The sequence below is a fragment of the Perna viridis genome, chromosome 11, assembly GCF_037379345.1.
Source record: "Perna viridis isolate PV_CMFRI_1.1 ecotype Kerala chromosome 11, ASM3737934v1, whole genome shotgun sequence".
In the NCBI taxonomy this organism is placed as follows: Eukaryota; Metazoa; Mollusca; class Bivalvia; order Mytilida; family Mytilidae; genus Perna; species Perna viridis.
The window spans coordinates 30,281,874-30,309,611 of NC_142455.1; the positions used below are offsets into that span (position 1 = coordinate 30,281,874).

The 27,738-nt window shown below is 32.6% G+C and overlaps 1 protein-coding gene across 1 annotated transcript; it reads left to right on the forward strand.

The window, feature by feature from the left end:
* On the forward strand, nucleotides 1–27,738 carry LOC148603683 (calcitonin gene-related peptide type 1 receptor-like). The gene is made up of 11 exons (XM_088553519.1): nucleotides 1–687; nucleotides 13,933–14,030; nucleotides 14,444–14,535; nucleotides 15,675–15,825; nucleotides 18,011–18,161; nucleotides 19,202–19,262; nucleotides 20,272–20,338; nucleotides 21,612–21,694; nucleotides 23,449–23,584; nucleotides 24,847–24,888; nucleotides 27,292–27,738. The coding sequence occupies exons 1-11, from the start codon at nucleotides 246–248 to the stop codon at nucleotides 27,496–27,498; spliced, it is 1,530 nt and encodes a 509-aa protein (XP_088409645.1). The 5' UTR covers nucleotides 1–245; the 3' UTR covers nucleotides 27,499–27,738.

A 27,738-nucleotide genomic window follows, 5' to 3' on the forward strand; every position in this document is an offset into this window, starting at 1 on the left:
AATCTAATTGACTAGTTATTTTGGAAATATTGAAAATATAGATGTACAAACTTACGTATGAGTGTATGTATTTGAAATATGAAGTTCAATTGTTCTTTTTTTTAGTCACGAACAACAGTAAAAGCCGGTGACGGATTGATCAATAGAAACAAAACTGATACAAATGGACAACCAATATATTTATATATATAACTATATAATTGATTGATACAGATTCTCTCTACATTACCTTCTTACACTTAAGGATGATATTTGTCATGTCTACATCGGGACTATGTCGAGATACGTTTGGTTACTTCAATTCAAGTGCATTTAGCTTGTGGACTTGTTCATTGTGTTTTACTTATCTTTTTCCAAAATCAAAATATTTAAGATTTAATTGGGAACAGGACCAACCAAGACTTTTTTCAAACAAGTCTGATGCTGTTGAATATTTTCAAACCAATATTCGTAGTTCGGAAGATAAAACAAAAATCTGTTCACATTTAAGCGAACCTGATTGCGAACGATGGCAAAGTTGTTGTAAATCTGCTATAAGTTGTTGTAACAAACAGTCAAGTTACCGTTCCAGTTCTGGTAAATACTGTCCATTGACATGGGACGGCTTCAGTTGCGTCGATCAAGCAAAACCTGGAACCTTATCTACAATCAATTGCCCGGAATTTATCCAATTTGGCTTCTCGTCGGGTAAGTCATCTTATCATATTTTGTAGTATTTTCCTTTTTTTATTATTTCAAGGGTAGAATGTATTTTGTTTGTTCAGGCTTTAATTACAATTTGACCATTTTGTAATTAGCATGACGTATTTGAATTTCACCTCCTTCCGTAGAAAGTGGGAGATATAATATCTTACTCATTCATGTCACAAACTATATCACGCTCCTGTGAGAAAACTGAACAGATTTCGACACAATTATTTTAAAGATATGTGTTCTGACTGGTGCATTTGGCCATCTGTAAAACTATTGAAGACACCAAATTGATGTAAATGGCCATAGGAGAAATAGGGTTGTGGAACTATATGAAACCGATATTTGTTCTCAAAGTCAGAGGTTAGATGTGTTATTTAAATAACACATCCTTCCGTTATACACGTGTATAAACCAAAGACTAATTATTATAATTATTCCTAAAACCAATCTGAACCATAAATGCTTAAAATCCTTTTTTTCCCAATTTAATAGGACTTTACACGTTAGTAAAGCGAACAGCTGTCTAAACCAAACCAATTTCAAATACTTAACACTGTACACATTTTAACTTTCACAAAAAAGATGAAAATGTTTTTTTATTTATATAGTACAATATTTACCATATTGGTTCATCAGATATTCATTTCATTTTAATTTTATTCAGAAAATACATAATAAAAAAAAACAAATTACCTAAATATTTTTTCTCACTATATTTATTCAGCGAAATTCATAATGCACCTTCAATGCAGTAAAAGGCATCGAAATGATATCCGAACATCTTCTGTAGCTTAAGATCACACAGTCTTCCAAACGAAATATTTTTCTACATGAAAATGATATACCTACATTAGGCTTGTTTTTTTGCAACTCCAGTGAAATAGCAGATAGATGGAGAATCAGCTAATATTTGTTTACATTATAAATAGATCAGACTTTATTTGAATACTTAAAAGTACCGAACATAATTTGTTTCAATGTTTGAACCATTTTTTTATACTTTTTGTGCAAATGTTACAACTAGTATTTGTGCGTCAAACACGTGATGAAATCACCAAAACTTTTGTATATGTGTTGCAGGTGTTTCTAAACAAGCAGATGAGACTTATCATACCGGTGTACCTGATTTATGCTCCCAGGTTTTAGTTGAGTCCGAGTTGCTCATTTACTTATGTTTCTTTGTACGTACTGTTTTTGTTTATTTTATGTTCTAAGGAATGTGTGTGTTTGTTTTTCGTATCTGGTCTTTGTCTCTGGATTACAGTCTTTTTATTTCCGCTGGAATCTTGAATCTCTTGATAACTCTTACCAAAGAATATTTTTCTCTGCACAAACCTTTTGCTTGTGCCCCTGGTGATCAAACAGGAGACTTCTTGTGGACAGTCGATGTACAGGTTATTCAAATCACACAACCTGTTACGATATAAGTAGAATATATCATTAGCCAAACTTAGCTAGAATTATATTCATCATTGCAGATTCTACGTTCGCATTCGAATCTAGCATGTATCTTTTGGAAATCAATGAGAGTTAACATGTTCATTATTTCATAACTCATCATTAATTCCTATAATGGTCCATAGCGACGCTATGTAAACCCAGAAAATACATTTAGTGTACGCTTAATTCATCAATGAAAAAAAGAAAACAATGTTTCAATGTCAATATGCGTGGAACAAAAACAAATCATGATAGTCAGAGGGTAGATGAACCCATGTGAAATGCTGAAAACAAATTATATTTTACAAACAAGAATCATTTGTGACAACCGATAAAGATTTGTCTTTTTGTAAAAGGATTAAAACGCATGATAATGGTATACATAAGCTAAATATATATAACCATACATTGTTCTACGAAGATAGCTAAAAGCCTCTTTTTTACTTCAATTCATTACTTTCATTTACGATGTTGTATCTTCATGCAGACGTATAATTTTCAATCTAATTGAAACATATTGGTCCAATGCTGTTTGAAACTACTTTAAGGTGGTGTAACATCATTTTATTTAAATCATCTGAAATTATCCCGGATTGGTAATAAAAGAAATATTGAAAATTATTATGTTAGTCTTCCTTTTGCGATATTAGAATTAATTTAGGTTATTTATAAAGTTGATGTAATCAGGCAATAAAACCTTCGAACTCCGTAATAAAGCCCTCACTAGACACAAAACATATTACTTCTGTATATCAACCCAGTAATGTTATAGACAATAAAAAATAGCCTTTGGATTTCACTGAGACACTCATTGCATGACACTGATGATAGTTGAGCAATTTGTCGTGAGCCTTTTATATCATGAAATGTTATTTCTACGAGGCAGAGAGTGACGTTTACAATAGTTAGTTCGGTTATAATTACTTATCTACATGAATACCACGTTTCTTTCTTTTTACACACTACAAAACATATCACGTATCTATTAGGTTCAATGATATGGTATATCATCTAAGTAACATGTAAATATATAGAATACCTCAACTACATAGTTACTATGTTAATCTTGATGTAAAACTATGAATGGCACCGAGGTATACACTATGCTTTCAGTAAAAACCTTTAGATAAGTTGAAAGTGTTAAATAATTGCATCATGAGTTTTTTTCATTAAGGTTTAATCAATGTTTTCTAATTCCCAATTTCAGAATTTAAAATTAATAACAAATATCGCCCAATTTTAAACACGTTAAATGTTTTAAGAATACCCTTCCATTAAAGCCGAAAGCAGAGCATTCCAGTCAAATAATCATACGTAATTATTCGTCCTGGTAACTGTAAAATGGATCTGTCTACCAACAACCGGAACATAGGCAAATTTAATTACCTTAATTTGTCGTCAATTTCAATCATCTGTGACAGCTATTTTCGAATAGGAGAAATAGACATAAAATGAGTTTAGATAAGGTGATATTTTAGAGTAATGTCTATTCAAGTATAGTATTTCTTGAAATTGAGCTAGTTTATGGAATTTTTAAGTGTCTAAATGATTTTAAGCTTCCATTTTTGAGCTTTCATGAAGGTGTGTTTACACTTTCTGAATACTTTTGGGTAATGTTTATTCGTATTTATTATTTTCATAAAGGTTATACGATGATGCATTTGTTGCGTTTCACCATATCTGTTATTTTTTTATGTATTGAAGAATTAATTATAACCACGAAAAATGATTTCATAAATTTCACATTCACTTCTCATCAATATTATCATCAATGATTACAATTTATACACAGATGATGTATGTACATGTAATTTCGTATAAAGTATTTACTAAGAGTAATCAAGGGAACCAAGGTTATAGCGGTAATAAAAAAAATGTAATCCAGGGACAAAGACCAGACATGGAAAACAGACATACACAACAAAGAACATAAAGTAACTAAAATCATACATACAAAGTAACAAAAGTAAATGAGCAACTCGGACTCCACTAAAAACTGGGAGCATGGACCAGGTGCACCGGTCTATTGAGTTCTATTAATCTTATTTCTAATAAAATGTTCAACTCATTAAAAACATTGTGTTTCCGGCAGATAGTAAGTCAAAATTCCATTTTTCATGGCTTCACATCGTAACGCCCAAAAAACACATCTTGTTGAAACGAATAAGCTTCGTATTAAGAAAACCATTAACGAAAAAGAATCATACATCATTGTAATATAAAAATGTTTCACAAACCAAAACGCAAAAACAAACAGGTAACAAATAAATTTTACTGATATGTAATGTGTTGGTTTTGTAAAGTAAAGTAAAATGAATTTCATTAAATCAATTCGTAGACTACTTGATAAATTATCAACAAGGAACAAAGAGAGTTAATTCTTAGTATAGGTTAAGTGGCAGTCTCGGTAATAATCGAGCAGAGAGTGAAATATGGTATACAAAACCCATTATTTTGAGATTTGCAACTTCCGAATCAGGAAAAAGGACAAGATTTTCTGTAGCAGTTTCTTTTTCTAAACAAATCCGGTAGATGATGCAGGAATCGAATGATGGTCTTTTTGAATAGTGGAAGCATCCTTGAATGAATTTATATTGTCAGATCGGCGGGGTTTTGACATTCATCTTTCTGATTTTCACATTTAACTTGATTCTCACAAATACGTTCACCTGAGGAGACAGTAAGCAAGTTTTGTTGTTAATTTCATGTGATGTTTTCGGTGTTCATAGATGTTTTTCTCAGATAATCAGACACTCTAATTACCGATGAAATGAGACAGAAAAGATGTTTTGAATTACGAAAAAGAGTTCATGTATTCTGTAAATTGACATTACAATGGGATCACCTGAGAGTGAAATACGAGGATCGGAAGAAACGTTCTCAGTTACCTTTATACAAAGGAAGACATAATTTCATTGAAATATACTTATTAGTCTAAAGACAACCAAACCCTTTGAACTTGAGTTTGAAATGGTCGTATTAAATATATGACTGCTGGTAAAACAACTCGTAACTGCAATCATTCTCAGAAAAAATTAACTTTTATTACCTGATTACACAAGCTGTCAACATTTGTAGTTGGGTTAATTCAGTCTATATTTATCTTTTTATGCTTAAAATTAATATAAAATTTGCCAAATATTATAAAAAAATAAAAATCTGTCAAACACAGTTTTAAACAGAAAATAGTTAAACATGCTCTTGAAGGGCTAAGAACTACAATTTACACATTTCGAAATTAGTGTAATTAGTTTCGAATTTGTAATTTAAGTCGAAGATTGGTGTCAAATTTTCCTTAAACAATCAATGGAAAACAGTGGTCATCGGTCTGAGCTTACCAAATACACGCTGTTCGGGACAAACACGATGTGCCGGGATATTGAACAAAGACGAAACACTTAAGAAATATATAACTGAAAACAGTTTCAATCTGATTGCAATAACCTGGCAATGGTTTGATTACTTCGTTCATGTGATGCAAATGTTCACCAGAATTAATTTTTAGCCTACAATTCGGCAATAATTCTCCTTCAAATCATCAAAGATTTTTTACCCAAACGACTATTCAAGACTTTTTTTAAAAGCTATTTTGATTTGATTGGCAGTATGAGGAAGATCCTTTCTAGATTACATCCTTCTAAATCTGGGTCGTCAAAATCATTTTGTTTAATTCTTGTATGAATATAATATTTATAGTTAATATTTAGTGCATTTAAAAATGCATCCAAGATTTTAAAGTTAACAGCGTATTCATCATTTGATCTTGAATTATCTCAATCCAATAGTATGCAGTGTACCAGCATTAAAATATCAAATTAATTATATTAGCATTTCATTATGACGACACTCCATTTTCGTGGCTAATATCATCTCGAATGAACTAATAAAAGTACAATAGTTAAAATATTTCTGTTGTCTTAGACGATTTTTATCATCAAATGGATCAAATGGGAAATGAATTGGAGAGAAACCACGACTTAAAAATTATCGAAACTCCTGCAGTCCTGTATGTGTTTATCAGAGTATTCCATGGAATCAAGATACCAGCTGTAATCAAAAGAATGTAATCCAGGAACATAGAACCGACATGGAAAACAGACAACCACAACACAGAACATAAAATAACTGAAAAATACATACAAAGTAACAAAAGTAAATGAGCAACTCAGACTTCACTAAAAACGGGGAACATGGACCAGGTGCAACGGTAGGGTAAGGCTACTCTGCTTTTCTAGAAACACCCCTCAAATTTCTCACAAAAAGTCGAGTCCAGGGTAATGGAAAGAGAAAAGGAAAATTTTGACGCGTTGAACAAATCGGTTTTCATGGTCAGATGGATACACCGTAACGATCCACGAGTTCATGATGACGGCCATAAAACTTTTGTAGTAATGACTTCAATCCTGTAGCAACATAAACCTGTTCTAGAAGCCTAATTGTAAGAAGCTCAGCGCGGCACTAAAAGTCTGCGTAGTAGTTACGGCAAGTTCGGGTGAAAGGTATGAGCAGCTGTGATATAAAAACTCCACAGGTGATGCTGATAAGATTTTGCTACAGAAAGGAGAGTTGACAATACGGAATGAAAATGGCAACCTATGGCGCAACGTATGAATTGGGATATGAAAAATGGATACGAGGTAGGTGCTGAAGGGACAAGGGTGGAAAGATGAAAAGAAAGTTGACAATACGGAATGAAAAGTCATCATGGTTTTCGTATAATTTGGTCAATATTTGTTTCTTTACCATCGATCCCTAAGTGTAGGTCAAAATATGAGGCTGACTTCACAGTGTATGTATTATCCTTTATCTCACGTTCTTCAGGGGAAGATGCGGTTTTTAAAATCCTCGAAACTAGGATTGTTAATGATAATACGTCATCTATATAGTCGGAACTGAAATTAAAGGATCTATTTAAACGATGTTCTTCATTTCAGATCAGAACAGCTAGGTATTTAGCCTCATAATAGTAACGGAATAGGTAAGCAAGTAAAGGAGCACAATTTGTTCCCACTGAAATACCGACGTTTGTTGAAAAACATGTCAACCACACTGGACAAAGATTTCCAGCATTTTAAAAAACATATTTTTCGGTATATTTTGAAGATGATTTGGAATTATTTTTTTACAAACTATGAGGAATCTCAACAAAGAACTACAAATTTGTATCCAGTCTAGGAGTACCATCTTTTTGTAGTAATAACGATATATAATGCTTGCTTTTGAGTTGAAATTTTAAATGAGTTGTTGAATATTGTATCAGTTGGGGAATGTTTTTTTTACATTTTACTTTTATAGTATTTGGCATCCATGTAAACAAACATTAGAGCTGTGGATTTGAATTCGTTTAAAAGAAAGTAATCATAAAGTAATCATCATTTTTTTTTCGATATTCCATGTACATTTTATCATTACAAGCGTTTTAATTGCGATAAAAATAATTGTATTGATTGCAATAGTGACAAAATCTTTCAACATACATGATAAACAAAACAACTCTACAAGTTCATGTTTGTTTGTGTTCCACAGACATATATACTGCAATGGTTTACAGATTTGCTACAAGTCTATATCTATAAATATAACTGAGCTGTTAACTATTCACTATCCATACGTGTACTAGATATTGCAAGAATATTTTGTAGTAACAATATTCCTTTAAAATGATACATATATTACAGAGACACTATAATAAGTATACAATGGTTTATTGATTGAAAACTAAAACGAGCGTGGATGTTTTATTACTTTTTTTTATTGAGGAATCGAAATAAATGAATGAGCACTACTTTCGTGTTTACTATTCTTTTCTTGTTATTTTTATTGTATATATTTTGCTGTATCGTAAAATGCAACAGAGATTAAGGCAACCGTTTGAAGGATTATATCATTTTATTGAAAAGTCTTCGCTGGAATTGCATTATTTGATATTTTATCTTTAATCAATTCATTTTTATTGTTCTCTTTGTTGGACCTTTATCATTAATCCATTGATGGCATACATGTCACAAAACAAAATTTTAACAGAACAGATGTGCCAAAATGATAGTTTTCATGTATAAAACGGACATGACCACAGTGGCAATCCGTGACATGTTAACTTAGTTCAGATTTTTGTATGTCATAGTAAAACATATTGAGATCGAAAAGGATCAAAATTTAAGATTTTATGAACTTTATATTTTTCCAATTAAATGTGTAAATGCTCTGAAAACGGAATCAAGAGAATCAGGTTCGGACTTTGATCAGAACATAACAAGGATAAAGATTATAGCAATATATAATTGAATATTGTAGCAACATACCAATGTTCCAGAAGACAAATTATAAGAAGTCGAGAAAAATTCTGTGTAGTTTGGACAAGCTCTAGCATAACGTATAAGTTGTGCTACGGAAACTCCAGACACAAGCGCAGAAGCGAAATTCTTTTGATTTCCGCTAGAATCTTGGTTTTCTTAATTACTCTTTGTATATATAAATGCATTACCTTTGAAAACTTTCACTAGATACAGTTAGGAAATGACTAAAATTCAATTGTCATTTAGCAACTATGGTGCCGACTTAGGTCAAAGAGAGAAACAGATGTACATTAAAATCATTAAAAAAAACGTTGGATGTAAGCAATAAATTTGTCCCATGCCGAAATGAAACATATTCGTTTTGCCGTGTTAATGACCGATTGAAAGTTAAGCACCTCTCAAAGCTAAAATAATTAAATTAAAGTGCTTGACCTTTTTTTTATTTTTTTTATACTTAGCAGTAGTTGCAAAACGGCAAGCACCCAAAGTACTAAGTTTGACATATTTCATTAGCTTAAAATCATAGTCCTTCAATTATGTAAGGGTACATTGGTTATGTATGTGGCACATGGACTTTTACAACAATAATGAATACAAAGCTCGAAACAACATTGTTTTTGTCTGCAAAACGTATTACATCCAATGTTTGTTATCAGAGGTAGGAGTAGAAAATAAAAGCAGTAATAAGACCTAAACTCCACAAGAATCCATACAAACAACGGTACATTGCTTGATCTACAAAATGGTACCAACAAACGTCTTTCAAATTTTATAACTTCTATAAACACAACTGCTAAAGAAAGTCTCCAGTCCTACCACGACACTTGTTACTCCCGTAACATTAATTCATTGTGAATCCTGAAATATTCGGCTGATCTTTTTGAAACCCTCGATTAAATATCATTATAGAACACAATAGAATCAGAACGTATGTTTTTTTTTTTTTTTTTGTTTTTTTGTTTTTCATTTCTTTATTCTTCTATTCTATACACCTAGATGCAAATATGTAGTTATTGGTAGGGATTCCGAATACTTTGTAAAAAAAATCCCAATCATCCTCCAAATGTACCGAAGAGAAGAGGATGATTTCAAAATGCTGGAATATTTGATTGTCAACATATTTGTCCAGTGTGATGGACGCGTATTTCAACAAATGGTCGGCATTCCAATGGGAACAGATTGTGATCCTCTACTTGCTGACCTATTCCTTCACTCTTATGAAGTTGGCTTTATAACTGATCTGATCTAAAAAAAAAAAAAGAACATTGTTTAGCTAGATCCTTCAATCTCATGCCCAGTTTACGCTAAATAGATGACGTATTATCGTTATTCAATCCTAATTTCGGGAATTTTATACATCGTATCTACCCCCAAAGAACTTGAGACAAAAAGATACTACAGACACCGTAAAGTCAGCTTCATAAATATTGACCTACACTTAGAGATCGATGGTAAAGGAAATATATTGAACAAACTTTACCACAAACGCGATTACTTTTCATTCAGTATTGTCAACTTTCCTTTCATCTGTGGCAACATCCCTTCAGCACCTGCGCATGGAGTTTTCATGTCAAAATTCATACGTTTTCCAAGAGTTTGCCGTAACTATGCAGATTTTTTTTCCATCGCGCTAGACGACCTCTTACAATTAGGCTTTTGAAACAGGATTATCTTGCTACAAGATTGAAGTCATCCCTACAGATGGTTGATACTCATCATCATGAACTCGTGGATCATTACAGTGTATCCATATGTACCATGAAAACTGATTTGTTCAACGTATCATAGTTTTCCTTTTCGGTTTCGTCTACCCCGTATTTGACTTTTTATGAGCAACTTGGGGGATATTTCTAGAAAAGCAGAGGACGTGTACCATACCGGTGCATCTGGTCCATACTCCCAGTTTTTAGTCCAAATTGTACATTTACTTTTCCTATTTTGTATGTATTATTCTGGTTATTTTCTGTGTTTTTTTACATGTCTGGTCTTTGTCTCTGGATTACATTCTTTTGATTACCGCTATAACCGTCGTTCCCTTGATTACTCTGTCAAGTAAATCCAGCTGGTTCATGATTTTTACTTTGAAAACTTTGGTGCTTTTCAGAATTAATTTCCTCTTTTTAGTTCTCTATTGATTCTGTGTTGGTTTGTCGGTTTGTTCTGGAAGTTTTCTATGTCTATGGTGGTATCATGTTTCGTTGCTTTCAGAAAATTGAGAATTGATTAACACTAATACGAAGTGCTTTAAAGTAGTTCTTTAGCCCACAGCTGTGGTAAATACTGATAAACACATAACGAACGTCATAGAGTCAGTCTCATTTCCGACGCCATAGATAAGTTCGACCCATTTTTACCGACGTCACAGCAGTCAAAATGGTAGTCATTTCGTGTAACACATATAACACATATAATTTACCGTACTGACTTACAACAAAAAAATATTCGTTTTGTTGAAGTAGGAGCAAGACATACTTACCCTTGTAGAGCACCTGATGCCACTCCCGGTTTTTTTTAGCGGGAGGTCATGTTGATGAAGCTTTAGCTTTTTATATGTCGTCTTGTCTTCTTCAGTTTTTAAGCGTAATCTTTTTTTTTTGTTCTTTTTGCTACGTTTTATATGTTGATGTTCTAAGACGGAATTATGTGAATCAGGGTTCAACAGAAAAAAAGAAATAAAACGCATCACATAACGAAAAAAGCACGCCAAAGAAACAGACTAAAATGAACAACCCAGACTACGCTAAAACTGGAAGCATGGACCAGAAGCGCCTGTAGGGTAACTGTCTTCTATCTTTCGAGAAACACCAACATAGTTGCACTGACTTACAACAAAAAAATATTATTCGTTTTGTTGAAGTAGGAGCAAGACATACTTACCCTTGTAGAGCACCTGATGCCACTCCCGGTTTTTAGCGGCAGTTCATGTTGATGGAGCTTTAGCTTTTTTATGTGTCGTCTTGTCTTCTTCAGTTTTTAAGCGTAATCTTTTTTTTTGTTCTTTTTGCTACGTTTTATATGTAGATGTTCTAAGACGGAATCATGTGAATCAGGGTTCAACAGAAAAAAAGAAATAAAACGCATCACATAACGAAAAAAGCACGCCCAAAGAAACAGACTAAAATGAACAACCCAGACTACGCTAAAACTGGAAGCATGGACCAGAAGCGCCTGTAGGGTAACTGTCTTCTATTTTTCGAGAAACACCAACATAGTTGCACTTGACAAGTCACGTCCAGGGCATAATGTGACGAACAAATGGATGCACTATAGCGCCCCACGAATTCATGACGACCATCAAATTGTTTGTAGTGATGAAATAAATCTTGTAAAAACACCGTGTTCAAGAAGACTTATTGTAAGAGGTCAAGCACTGCACAAAAAGTCTGCGTAGTTCGGGCAAGCTCGTGCAAGCTCGTGTGAGTTTTGCTACGAAAACTGCATACACAGGTGCTGAAGGGAAGTTGCCACAAATGAGAAGAAAATTTTTCAGAATATCGCTTAATGGTGTCTTTATCTCAAGTTATTTTGGGAAAATACGATGTAAAAAAATCCTGAATCTAGGTTTGGCAACACGATGTTCCTTCTTTTTGGATACAATCACCTATAAATTCAACGCAAAAGGTGTGACGGAATAGGTCAAGTAGGAGCGGATCACCATTTGTTTCCATATAGGAACCGTCTGTTTAAGAAACACATCAATCACTCTGGACTAGTATGCTATCGATTCCTAGCATTTTGGCTGTGTAGGAACCGTCTGTTTAAGAAACACACCAATCACTCTGGACTAGTATGCTATCGATTCCCAGCATTTTGGCTGTGTAGAGACCGTCTGTGTGGGAAACACGCCCTCTGGACTAGTATGCATCGATTCCCAGCATTTTGGCATCTTTGGATGATTATTTGCTTTTTTTTCACAAAGTAAAGTTTGTTTTAAATATCTACCAAACCTTACGTGCATGTAGCTTGGTGTTTATTTTATTATCATTATTACTGTATACTTCAGTGGCTTTTTTAATCAAATAACGATGTCTTTTTCATTCGATTGAAAAACAAACATCACTCGCTTGAATAATGACTTATACAGAATCTACTCTGCACATAACATGACATGATAAGTTACTTCGCCTGCCCATTTTTGTTTTTAAATTATACCAAATATTGATAAATATAAAAAAACAAAAATCATCAATAATTTACAAAACACTGGCGATAAAAATAAATGACTGTAAAGCATTCTCTATGGACAGACACAATGCTAACATTTTTACACAAAATCGTGACTAGCTACACTTTTATACATATGTCAAAGAGAGCATTAAATGAAACTTTTACCAATTTATTTTTATGGTTATTTGCAGTTTTGGTAAAATGTGTAATTTCTATATTCCAATCATTAGCGATCTACGAACAAAATATTAAATGATTTTTTTTTAAATTTAGAATAGACAGAATAATTGAACCTATTTATAGCAAAACACCAAATATAGCACACGTTAGTCCTCAATAATTAACTATAAAAATATTGTAATTATTCCGAACCAAAAAGACAAATTTAAAACCTGATATATAATTTATTTCTTGTGATGCTTGTCGATTAATATTTGTATTTAAAAACATGAAATTTAATAAAAATGATTTAGAAGCTGAAGCGGCAGAACAGTAATTAAGAATCAAGGTTGTCATTTAATCGTACGTACTTTTGAAATACTTTAAAAAGAAGTTATTTAGAAAGTACCCATGATATGCCGATGCACTGACAATTTGACAAAGACAACAACAGGTGATTAACACAGAAAGGAGACGTGAAAACATCATTTTATAAACCTTTATATTTATAAAACTATGTTATGTTTAGACACGAGTGTAACACACGTTTTCTCACCATGTTAGCGTTAAATAAGGTTAGAATGATTTATTTTAGTTTTCACGACGACCTAATTAATATTCATAAATGAAAACCTTGAAAACAGAAGTAACGTCAATTACCAAATATGGAAATTCCATGTCATGTCAAAGTGGTCCACTGATCTGTGCATGGGTGCAATAATCGTGTTTAGAAAGTAAGAAGTCTAAAGTTCTTCTCGTTTTCTTTCAGCTTTTTCATTTTCGTGAGGCATAGCTTTGAGGGTTTCAAGATCTTTCGATTTTTTTAAAATTTGGAATCAACATTGAGTTGATACCACCAATAAAGGAGTAACAACTGTCGTAGTAAGACTATATAGCCTTCAGCCATGAAACACGAACTGTACCAAAAGTCAAAAGTAACGTATTTTGGAAATGACGTACACAATAAGGAAGTGAATGTTTAAACTTTTAACGTGGACGCAAGTAAGTCTAAAATACAAACAAAGGAATTTCCTATTGTTAATTTCAATGGTGTTGTAAATAGTTATAGATGTATTTCAGAATTCGAATGGATATATTACTTATTAAACCTCACTTCAATATTTCCCATTTTTACTGGTAGAGTTTCTCATATAAAATGATTCTATTTCTACTATAGGATATGCAAGAAAGAGCTGTACAGAGAATGGAACATGGTGGATTGATCAAACGTCACAAAGAGAATGGACTGACTATACCCCGTGTCTAAATTTGAAAGTAAGTATCATCTTATCAAAATAAACTTTTAAAGTTATGATTTGAATAATCGTAAGCAACATCAAACAATGATAATTGATAATTTTTTTTGATTTTGGAATTATGACTAATTAGGAGACCATTGAACAGCAATTCAATAGGAAACTCATTTTGTTAAAACCTTGACAATTACAAATTATTGCACTACTTAAGCTCATACATTACATCAGATATTAAACAGAAAACTTACTTGAAAATACATGCCTTGGATATTAACTAGTAAGCAATCAAGCATTAACAATCTTTGCTTGCTGAATTGACTTTTAATTGAAAGAGATTGATGAGTGAATACAGAAAGAGTCAAAATGACGACAAAACGAACATTGATTGATGACTTTATCTGTTGCATAATGTTTCTGTCATATTTTTTTTAGATTTATAAAAGCCTCGTGTATGTTGGACTGGTATCCTCGGGAATCAGTTTAGTTTTACTTATTCCAGCATGCTCAGTATTTCTCTCGATAAGGTAAAACTGAAATGTATGGAAAATACAGATAACTTTGAAAATATATGAGCTCTAGCTTTTGGTTTTATGTGGTTAAGAAAATATTACAATGTGTGTAGGACTTACCAAGTTAAGCGTAATCAAGGGAACCAAGGTTATTGCGGTAATCAAAAGAATGTAATCCAGGGACAATGACCAGACATAGAAAACAGACACACACAACAAAGAACATAAAGTAACTAAAATCATACAAGTAACAAAAGCAAATGAGCAACTCGGACTCCACTAAAAACTGGTAGCATGGTCCAGGTGCACCGGTAGGGTAAGCGTCCTCTGCTTTTCTAGAGGAGAGAGATTCAAAACTTCTGCAGACGACATAAACGATCGACTTACCTCCAAAATAACATTCTTTATACTTGTCCCTTGTTTGTCCTACGAATAGATACACAACTACGAAAATCAAATAACCAAAAACATTACGTACAAAGAAACAATAAAATAAATGAGCGCACCAGATTCCCTTAAAAATGTGTACCAGTAGAGTAACCGTCTCCTGCTGCCAAGTTGCTTTAAAAATATCAAAGACGGGGAAGACGCAATAGAGAAGGAATACTATGTCAAACTGGTTCTCATGGTTCATAAGAATACAACATAAGGATGAAGAGTTTATGATGATGATCATAAAACTTTTGTTGTGATGACTTTAATCTTGTAATAAAAGTATCTTATTCCAGGGGCTAATTGTATGGAGTCAAGCAAGGTACAAAACGTCCGCATAGTTTCTACAGGCTCTGGAATAGCATTTGAGTTGTGGCGTTTATAGATGGAAATTTATGAAGTACAGATTTCCGTGATTATCTTTCCTTTGTTTTAGGAATTTTTTTATACAGATCACTAATGGGAGAACAGTTGTTTTGTTTTCGATACTAATTTTCAAAAGTTTTATTTTATTTACTACGTTTTGGAAATAAATAATGCTTGAGGACCACAGAGATCATATAATGTCTTTGTTGTACTTTCACGAAAATAATAAGTATCATAGAGGCAAAAAATATATATGCCCTGAAATATTAGCAACTATATATATTATGCACTGCATTGCTATAGATGAATTGGTTGATACATTAATGTTTACGTTTGATATGTATGTCATTTTTTAGGCAGCTCCGATCTCAAAGGAGAATCCGACTACATATATGTCTGTTCTTCTCTTTTATTCTGAAATGTCTAACGACAATATTATGGGATCTACTCGTCTACAACGACCGACTCGACAATCCGACAACAACCAGCAGAATGAATCAAAATACGGTATTTTTAAATTACAATATATTATAGTGAAACTTGTGTAAACCGAAATAGATCATTAATCTATCTAATCCAAACTAGTATTAGTGTTAAGGTTAAAACAGGTTTCACTGTAATCATGATAACTGAAAACATGGTATTTCTAATTCTTATTACTGGAAAGATTACAAAGTTATAATTAAATGGTAACCTGGTTGTCATCGTCGTTTCCACGATATCAATAATGATAACATAAAAGTCTTTTCTATATCAAATTCTGTGAACCAGTTTTAAAAATCAAATTCAATTTCAAAAGCTATTCTACATTAAGAACATTAACGCTTTATTCTTATGTTTTTGATGACAAATTATTAAGAAGATAAATTACCACGTTCATTTATGTCATACTCTGATTTTGATAGTATAGTTTCCCTGTTTATACTTAGATCTTAAAGACGCTCTTCCACAGAAACGCAAGTCACCTGATCAGAATTCTGTTTCCCAATTGTTCAAATAGAGTGATAACTTACTGGTGCTCGAAAATTGAAATTGTGTGTCATGTGTTATTTCCTTAATGAAATGTAGAAAATTATAAGTAAAAAGGACAAATTTTACTGCGTCGGCTATCTTTTTTCAAACATATTACTTGTTTTATTTTACAACCAAACTTGTTTTGTTAGGTCACACAGTGTAACAAAAGATATGACAGAAATAATTATTAAATTTTGAATTTTATTTTGAACATATATCTTCTATACTTTATAAAAACATGTCGATTCTTTTTGCAGTCATATGATCTTTGCTTTATCATTGTGGTATTATCGTGCCTTGTTAAATCGTTAAGTACAGTCACTGTAAGAATTAGGCAGTGGCCGAAACATAGAGTGAAAAACCCAGTATTTTGAAAGTTTAATTCGACTATTTGGACAATCAGAACCACAACAAAAAGACAAGATTCTCCATACTATTTTGGTAAATTGAAATGATCTGAAAGTCAACATTTCAAGGGTAAATAACTCTGTCAAAAATCTCCTTTTTCGAACATTTAATAAAAAAAATTCTGAAAACATCCAATAATGCAGAGATCATACAGTGGTCTTTTCAAATAGAGAAAACATCCTTGAGTTAAATCATATTGTTAGATCGGTGGGTTTCTGACATGCATATTTCGAATTTTCCCATTTTGCCTGATTCTTACAAAAAAATGCATCTAATACTAAAATATATAAATGATAGAATCTGTTTTTCTTTCCTATATAAAAACCATGAGAGAATTTTTATAACATTCATAATAAAATAAAATCAGATCGTATGTAAAATATACAATAAAAATGATATCAATATTGTAAATCCGTTATGCTGTATACGTTTTTCAAGAAGTAATCTATTATCGGCAGCATTAGAATCAAAAGCATATGTCGACGCGAATCAAAAAATAAATTTTATACAAGAAGTACTCAGGGCCACAAAATATCGACATATGAAGCCTGATTCAGTACCAAATGAAGAAAACTAAGAATTGGTTGTAGAAAAAAGAACGGATATTGTGAAACGCAACAAATGCACCCCCTAAATTAAAAAAAGTATTCCCGACTTGCGGACGAACATTTTGTTAACATTTATCTCCCTTTGGAGCAGGTGTCTATTCGGAACACGTAAGGTTTTCCATCCGATATAGACGATAATTTTGCAAATCTCGAAAGTCAAAAGGGAATTTCTCGTTCTACTGACCCTGCCATAAATATTCCATCCCCGGGATACAAATGAAAATCATCCCATTGTAATCTACCAACAAAATGAAACACCCTGTAAATTTTAGAAATACCGTTATGTTTGTATGCTGGGGATTCCATTTTCATTCGAGATACCTCTTTTTTCTGCACCCGAATCCGACCATCGGTTAGAGAGACTTCGAAATTATACCTTCTCTTACAGGAAGTAACTCTGCAAAAACAGGATAAAATCTGGCTGCATCCCGAGCTCCGCAAGTAGGGAATATACTTTCAGAGATCATTAAAGGAACTTCACTAAGATGAAATGTCGACAGAATGACACACTAATGAATCATACTCGTATATATTATTTCGAAAATCCCACTTTGGCATGGATGCAAACGAAATAAGACTGCTATATGATCAAATCACAGTGACATGATTAGAATTTTACGATTAGAATTTGCGGTATAATTTTGTGATATAATTCATTGTAGGTATTTTGTCGTATTCTGTACGCTTTGAATCGCTACTGTCACACGTGTAATTTCTTTTGGATGTTTTGTGAAGGGTTTTATCTACATCGACTCCTCATTCAGGCGTTCCGTGTCCCAAAGACACTATTTTGGTACTACGTTATCGGATGGGGTAGGTACACCTTCTACGTTTTTGTGTGACAAGTATACACGAGAAAAAAAAAGGATTTATTCTACCCTCTGGAATCAATGTTCTGACAACATTGCTTCCTTGCTGGAGCAGGGTTATGTTGCTTCAAGATTGAAGTCATCACTACAAAGGTTTTATGGTCGTCATCATGAACTGGTGGTTCGTTACGATGTATCCATCTGCGCCATGAAAACTGATTTGTTCAACGTGTCATAGTTTTCCTTTTCTCTTTCGTTTACATGTACCCCTGACTTAACTTTTCATGAGCAACTCGGCGGGTGTTTCTAGAAAAGCAGAGGACGCTTACCCTACCGTAGCACCAGGTTCATGCTCCGGGTTTTTAGTGGAGTACGAGTTGCTCATTTGCTTTTTTTACTTTGTATGTAGGATTTTGGTTAATTTGTGTTCTTTGTTGTGTATGTCTGTTTTTTCATGTCTGGTCTTTGTCCCTGGATTAAATTCTTTTGATTACCGCTATATTCTTGGTTCCCTTGATTACTCTTGCTACTTTTCTCCATTACTCATTCAATATTTTATTAACTAACAATTTCCAATCGCGTGACTTCTTGTGAGTAGTACATTTTTTAAATCGTCTTATTTTTCTACCGATCCGGCAAAATTAAACTCGTTGGATTCAAACAATAAAGTCTATCCCGAGGCAAGAAATTCAACAGGAAGTGCAATGATTGTTCAGTTACATTTTTTTATGGTCCTACTTCAAGCTGTAAACTGAGCAATTCAATTAATATTTTCGCTTTATAGTTCTTTTTGTTTCGATGTGGTTTGCACTTCAACAAATTGGTACAGCTCCTTCATGTATTGCATTGTTACAATGAGATTTACACACAAAAAGCAAATTAAATTAAGCTTGTACAATTAATACGGTAATTCCAACAAAGTGTATTTTCATATATCATATTTTCAGCCTCTAAACAACTCTCATATATAATAGATGCAAACAAAAATAGGATTTACATTATATGTCTATACCTTAATGTAATTATTTCTTCTTTCTGCATTAGGTGGACCCACCTTTCCTATTTTGCTTTATGTTACCGTTAGACTCCACTTTGCAGACTACGAGTAAGTTGTCCATCTTCAAACACTATTGTTGAATTATCAAACTGGCTAAACATGTGCCACACATAAGAATCATGATATGATAATATGTTTATACTTAACATATGATTATCACATGATTATCATATGATAATCATATATTTATCGCACACATGTAATTATCATATAATTTTAAGCCATAATTACATATGATAATTTCATGGTAATCATTCGACTATCATATGTGAAGCATCAACGATATTATATTATTACCATAAGACTATCGCACGTGTCATATTTCGCTGTGAAAAGGGTATCATCTCTGAACAAAAGTATAAATAAAAAGAGCTTTAGAGACTCCTTCACCTAAGATGGTTAAATTTCAATTTGTACATGCTTGTTTAAGCTAAAAATCTAAATGCTTCCAATTCAAAGATTAATCAAGGGAACCAAGGTTACAGCGGTAATCAAAAGAATGTAATCCAGGGACAAAGACTAGACATAGAAAACATACACAACAAAGAACATTAAGTAACTAAAATCATACATACAAAGTAACAAAAGTAAATGAGCAACTCGGACTACACTAAAAACTGTGAGCATGGACCAGGTGCATCGGTAGGGTAAGCGTCCTCAAGTAGGGGGAAATAGCTGAAATCAAGAATGTTTTGAAAGAGAAACTTGTAATTTGTAGAAAACTTTGAAAATGAACATTGGCGGGAAAGTTGTCTAAGAGCATAATCACCGCTCAGTTCATTTTTAATCACTGGCGTATAATGGGAATATATCATGTATTTTAGTTTAAGATAAAAACAATTCATCTAGAGCGGCTGCAAAATAACCTACAAAAACTATTGGTAAAACTTTTTCAGAATTGACAAATCTGCAAATTTATTTTAATGAGTGTATGCACACTAGGTCATAAAGTATAATCACGTCACTTATTTCATTATGTATCATTAAATCACAACTGTTACACATTTAGGATAATAATTAACTTTATACGATATGTATATTTAACTTTTTTTTATAGATGTTGGGTCAAGAATATTGGAGTTTATGAATGGATCATCTATATTCCTAACCTTTTGTGTATCTTGGTACGTTTAAGGTTGTTATCTTAAAAATGTGTTCAGCGGTAAAAGTTAATATGTATTTGTTTCATTTGCAATTAATTTGAAATAAGTATGTGAACATTCAATTAAAAGAGGAACAGTACTACATCAAATGAATAAAGTTTATTAAAACTTTATCATACAACATGTAAACTTTAGTAACTATTTTTTACGATGTGTTGGTGGCATTACTTAAGGATTGTCATTCAGAATTATTGATAATTAGCATTTTATCGGGTAAATTATAGTAATAATGCTTTAGGTTGCATATAATAGTGCTGTCTTTTAGGCCGAATCATATTACATATTTTTTTCTCGAAATTATCAGTAGCTTAAACTTCTAAATTTGACTTATTTCTATATTTTTATTAAAAGTACTTATATATAAATATAGTTTATTTTTGATATTGAACTTCTGAAGCTTTAATGCGGCTTATGAGTGGTTTCTCCTTGTCACACGTGTACAGTTTACCAAAAATTGCAATATTTAAGTACCAGTCCATACTAAATTCAAACACTGCTAAAGGTAAGGTGATTTGTGGTGTAGAAAAATCCATGAATCAGACGACGCTCTTATATATATATATATATATACGTCTCGGAATGTGACGACTCTACTCGCTACACAGCTCCATCGGATCAAAGCAATACAGGGAAGATATGTAAACGTATGGAAAGGTCTGAAAAATTCCCAACGATGTTGAAACTCAAATTTGCGATGCAAATTTTTGGTCGTTCCCTCCGAGGGACTCAAACTCGTACTGCTTAGACATATATGGCAACACAGCCTGCACAAAGTCCAGCGCCCTAGACCACTCCGCCAGCTAGGCTATATAAAAATATAGCTTTCACTGGCCAGGTCATTCCTCCTCGTAGGATTAATCTAGGACTGTAACTTAGTACATGATGTATGGTAGTACATGACAGTTCATTTAGATGTTATTATGTAGCATAGAGGATCAAATTAATGATGTATGTCACAACAAATCAATATTATGCAAACATCTCAGAATGTGAGATTCTATTCGCTACACTGCTCCATCAGATCAAATTGATACAGGGAAGATATGTAAAGGTATAAAAAGATTTGATATGAAAAACTAAGACTGCTTATGTGATTTACAACGGTTTCTGAACAAGAAATAAACCAAATTTTGACATGCATGAATCACTTCTTGTCTGCTTTTTTATAAAAACTGCTACTTAAATCATTGGTATTTTTGCATATTCATACACTGCACTTTCATTTTTATTGCAGCTAAATTTTCTCTTCTTGTGCAGCATACTAAGAATAATGTTAACTGGACTACAAAGTCACGCAAATGAACCCAATAACTACAGGTTTGTTACATTTATAATTGTTATAGATAAACAATAAACAGTGTATAGATTTATGGGAGTAAACAACACCTCAGGGAAATAATTCTGTTAAAATCAGCAATTCGTTTTATGTTGTGGCATACAAATATCAAACTTAAAGCATGTTCTTGAGTAAAGCTACTATTGTTGATAAAGCTACTATTTGTCTATTTAATTTTTTGCTGTTTTTATCAGTGTAAAACACTGAATAAAATTTTAAGAAATTAAAGAAAAAATAGAGATGATGTTAGGTGCCCCATTAAATTAAAAACGATAACCGGATTAGGTTTCAAATCGGAGGTAAAAGTTTTTACTTTTACTGCTGAACTCTTAAACTGTTTTATTTCTAGTCAATACTAACAGTTTCCTTATGCGCCAATCCTCTTTATCATTTTATTATATTTTATACAACGTGTTTATTACTGTTCTACCCAACGATGACTTTATCTGCTTCAAATAATCAACATCAAATTGCAGGGTTTTTATTCAATAATTTACTTGTGGAAAAGGTAGCGTTGAAACGCTTTTATGATACAATTTGCTACGCATGAAAAACACTTCCGAATTATAATAAAGACAAAGTTCGCCATCTTTCCATGGCATTTTTTTCTTAACCATGATCTATCGTATTTCATTTCAAAAAATAGCCCCTAGATATTGCTATGGATTAAAAACAAACATTTACTACGTTTGAACATTACTTATTTAAAAATATTATTTGGTGTATTTACATGTTTGTTTACAGACTATTTGGATTTATATGTATGTTTATACTAAAGTAGAATCTCAACTCAAAATCAATTGAGAGACTTTGATTGTGGGACATATTGGGATCTGTTTAGTATAGAGAAATCAGGGGAAACAAGATTCCAGCGGAAATCAAAAGAATGTAATACAGGGATAACAGACACGCACAACAACAAAAATTAAATAACCAAAATAATACGTATAAAACGACAAAAGTAAATAAGCAAACCGGACTCCACCAAAAACTTGGACCATGGACTCTGTGCACCAGTAGGATAAACGTCCTATCCTTTTCTAGAAACACCAGGCGAGTTGCTCATACAAAGTCTTTGCTTTACGAAAAAAAAATTAAATGAAAGTAATTAAGAACATTAGGAATACAAGGGTTTAGTAAGGGGGTTATGTTGTAAACTGACAAAGAGATGATCAGGGTTTTATCTAAGGGGAGGTAAGATAAGAAAAACAACAACCTTTAAGGTCAATGTTTATGTGCTTAATGAAGTATTGCAGCAAAATCATATTTAGAAATGACGTAACTAATTTATAGCGCCTTCAATGTAAAGTAAAAATGAACTAAAACAACAAACAAATTCGCCATAAAATTCACTCAATAATACATCAAATTATCTCCATGAAATACCTCAATCTACAAGATGTTAAATGAAATATCAATGCTTTCCTTCACAGGAACATCACTAAGCGTCGCATAATCAGATATTTGGTAAATTGCAAGCACTTAAAACATTTGCAAATATTAATTTAACAAGTTGTTGTACAAAGTTATACTAGTTTTTACATCAACTTATTTTCAGAATAAACAAGTGGTGTGGGTTGTTAATATACTTGAAATTAGGTTAGGATTTACGTGATATAATGAATAAATGGAACTGATAGTCTTTAGACTGCTACATAAAAGTAATTATATAGACAAGGTCTTATTATTGAAATGTTTATTGTCAGCTGGTGAACGTGTCAAGTTTCTTTTGTAGGCGTGGGTTAAAGGCAACATTTCTACTGGTTCCTTTGTTTGGTATACAGTTATTTTTGATAACTTACAGACCTTCGGCGGAAAATTCACACCGACTTTTGTATGAAATTGTATCTAAGTTTATCATCGATTCTCAGGTACTTATTAGTCGTAATAGGCTAACACGTATACGAAATCGTAAAAGAAATGCACGATGGGGTAGACCCTTTCGAGTTAACTGCAATGTTTAATATATACGTCCGAAAGGAAGGTCGTTTATTCTACCCTGTTCCAAGCTCTACCTTGTAGAGTTATATATATATACAACGAATGCTCATCATCTACCCCCTGGTAAGACAAAAGGATCTATATCTTCAACGTTCGTAGATGCATACATGAAAGTACAAATGTCAATTTATGGACTTTTAGTCTTGAACATAAAACACATTTAAGTATGATTAACAAGAACAAATTCTGTAAAACACCAACACAGATGTTCTCTTTCACACAGGAGTCCCCAAAATCAGTATCTATGGTACCATGTTTTTTTTTTCATTCAAAACAAAATTCGACCGACGGCCATCTTAGAATGGCGGTCAATTTCAATAGAGCCGATCGTAAGTCATTGTAGTGACCTTTATTTAAACTATATATCAAGTTCCTACGATGTTTGTATATTTTGTTTTATTAATTTCGTCTTTAAACGGAGGTCATTTTGAAATGGCGGCCATGTTTGAAATTTCAAAATCTTGTTGCACAACAACACATTTTTCCCTATTGTGTACCGAATTTTGTTTTAATCGATTTATTCGTTTCGGAGGAGTTCAGCAGACAATCTTTGGTAACAAAGAAAAATAAATATAATAACAAGAAACCGACCAAAAACAATATGTTCCTCACTTCGTTTGGGGAACATGATAAATACAAAAATACCAATCATATATATTGCAAATTTCGACATGCTATAACACGTGTGTTAAGACGTAACCTCTCAGTAGTAACAATAGAATCAAATATATAGGATATCTGAATCCTAATATCAAATGTATACAAGAAGTACTCAAAACCAAAACTTTCGAAGTATGAAACCAAACTCAGACCATTAACACAATAATAAGAAGGCAATTTTAACACAATGATCTTTAATAATAATAAACTGTGTGCTTACAAATTCTTCTATACATTATCTTCCATTGAATATCTATGAATTATATTGTTCATCACAGTCGTAACGGTCTTTAATGTCTAGACTTTCTTGCCATTGTGTTATAATATAAAAAAAACATCAATTTCTTTTCGTTAAACGAAGGAAAACATCGTATAGAACAGAAATCTAAACAAAAAATAGACCGAAACCCCGAAAATTAATTATTACTAAAATAAAAACAATTATTTATGATTTTTTTTAATATTTGAGCAGGGTGCAGTAGTGTCATTGATATTTTTCTACATGAACGCAGAGGTAATTATGAATTGATAAAACAGAAATACTAGTAAGATTATAGCTTATTGTGTGCACTAGCCAGATGACATATTTGGGGGTGTAAAGTTTGTATATAGAAAACTGAATAGATATCTATGCATTGATCATAGCAACAACTTTTAGCAACTCGGCGGGTGTTTCTAGAAAAGCAGAGGACGCTTACCCTACCGGTGCACCTGGTCCATGCTCCCAGTTTTTAGTGGAGTCCGAGTTGCTCATTTGCTTTTGTTACTTTGTATGTATGATTTCAGTTACTCTATGTTCTTTGTTATGTATATCTGTTTACCATGTCTTGTCTTTGTCTCTGGATTACATTCTTTTGATTACCGCTATAACCTTGTTTCCCTTGATTACTTTTAAAGACTTTTAATTCAAAGAAAGAAACTTTTTTCCAATGTTCTACTCAAGAAGCGCATGGTCTCATAATATCTCATGTCAAATAAAGGTTAATATCTCCCACACACACAAATGTAAACCATTATCATACGAAAATCGATAGAATAAAATTGGACTTACCTAGCTCTAAAGATATACGTTTATATTCTTTTTTACCAAATCTTACAAGGTGTGAAAGAGAAATCAAGGGAACCGGGATTCGAACGGTAGTCAAAATAATATGAGGATAACAACAGAACTAGGAAAATATAACACACACACAAAAAAGAACACGAAATTACCAAAGTAGCACGTAAAACTATACAAAAGAGGATAAGAAATGCGGACTCCGCTAAAAAAACTGGGAGAATGCTAGAGTGGGCGTATTCTGCTTTTTACGAAACATCCGTCGAGTCGTTCATTAAATGTCGAATCCAAACTAAACGGAAAGGGATAACTAAGACATGGTGGACAATCTGTTAAATTTCGTTCATGTAAAAATGGAAATGATATTGCCATACCTTATAATTCAAAATACAGAAACATATGCTGAAAAGAAACAAAATGACACATTAAACAAATCAGTTTTCATGGTGCAGATGGATACACCATAACGATCATCGAGTTCATGATAGCGACCTTAAACTTTTGCAGGGATGAATTCAATATTGTAGTAACATATCCTATTCCAGAAGCCTAATTGTAAGAAGTCTAGCGCTATACAAAAATGTCTGCGTAGTTACGGTAAGCTCTGGCATAACGTATGAGTTGTGATATGAAAACTCCATACGCAGGTGCTGAAGTGTTGTTGCCACAGATGAAAGGAAAGTTGACAATACGGAACGAAATGTCATCGCTTCTGTTGCATAGTTTTGGTGAATAGTTTCCTTTACCATCAATTCTTTTCCATACAATGCCTGAGTATCCTTTATTTCAAGTTCTTTGGGGTAGATGCGATGTATAAAATCCCCGAAACTAGGGTTGTTTAATGATAATACGTCATCTGTACAGCATAACCTGGGTTTGATATTAAAGGATCTAGCTAAACGATGTTCCTTCTTCTGGATCAGATCAGCTATTATTAGCTATTATTAGCCTCATAAGTGTGAAGGAATAGGTTAGCATGTAGAGGAGCATATTTTTTTCCCACTGAAATGGCGACTGTTTGTTGAAAAACGCTTCCACCAACTGGACTTATATGTTGTCGATCAAAAATGGGCATTTTGAAAACATCTTCTTTAGTATACTTGGGAGATTATTTGGAATTGATTTGTATAAAGTATGAGGAATCTCTGCCAAGAACTACATATTTGTATCAAGTTGTACCACATTTTCTGAAGTAACAAGGATGAAAAATGTTTTTGAGTCGTGATTTCAACTGATAATGGGGAATATAAGTATAGAGAGAGAAAAAATACAATAGCACAATGAAGACTTGAACAAGGAGAGATAACCTCAATCAACATATAAATTTATAAATCAAGTGTTGTCAAATATTAGTTTCAGTGTTATTTTTGTTGTTTTTTGAGCCCATGTTTGTAACATTTAATTTTCAACCTGTTAAATTCAACTGATATATTCTATTGTTATTGTTAAATATCATCAACTGACCATACATTTGCCAAAAAATTGCATTTACCAAATTATATTAGGAAGGCTTGGTGCGCATCTGAAATTTTCTGAGGCGACCATTCTTTAAAATCAGACGAAACAGAAAAACACCATAAGGAAACAGGAGATTGCTAAATACATGCATACAAATGATAGTTTGATTTATATATTCAAGTTGACGTACTAGTTAAATCATGTAGTGATAATTAATTTGTTAGGACTGCTTCAGCCTTCAAGTATTTGAGTACATATAAAAACTTTGTCAACCTTATCTTTTTTTCTATTTTTAAGTCGCCTAATTTCAATAACCCGTATTTAATCTACAAGATATCAAAATCAGCCTTATGGTAATTATTTACACTGCTAACCATTTAAAAATATTATTTACTTTTTTAGATACATTTGTCAATAAAACATAGATTCCATTCGGCCAGTTTAAGGTTGCCATGTGTACAGGAGAGACACAATGAGTCAAGGAACCTATCGCTAACAAATATCTCGTTACTCCGACTAAGTGTACCTAAAAAGGACAATTATAACGTTATAAATCCTAAATCTGCTGTGAAGATCAATGACGAAGTCAAAGAATTTGTATTTTCTTGAAGTATCTATCCTTACTTGCTCTATGTGATCACAGAAAGGATAAATACATACCAAGTAAAGCGTAGTGACTTACAGCGTACACATTTTATATTGTCTACCAATATTTTTTTGTATGTGTAAATTTATTATGTTGATAAAGTTCTTGCACTTGTCGTGTACACCTATTTTTTTGTCATTCCTAAATTTCACATTATACTGATAATTTTTTTTCATGAGGTCAAATGTGTACTGTTTATGATT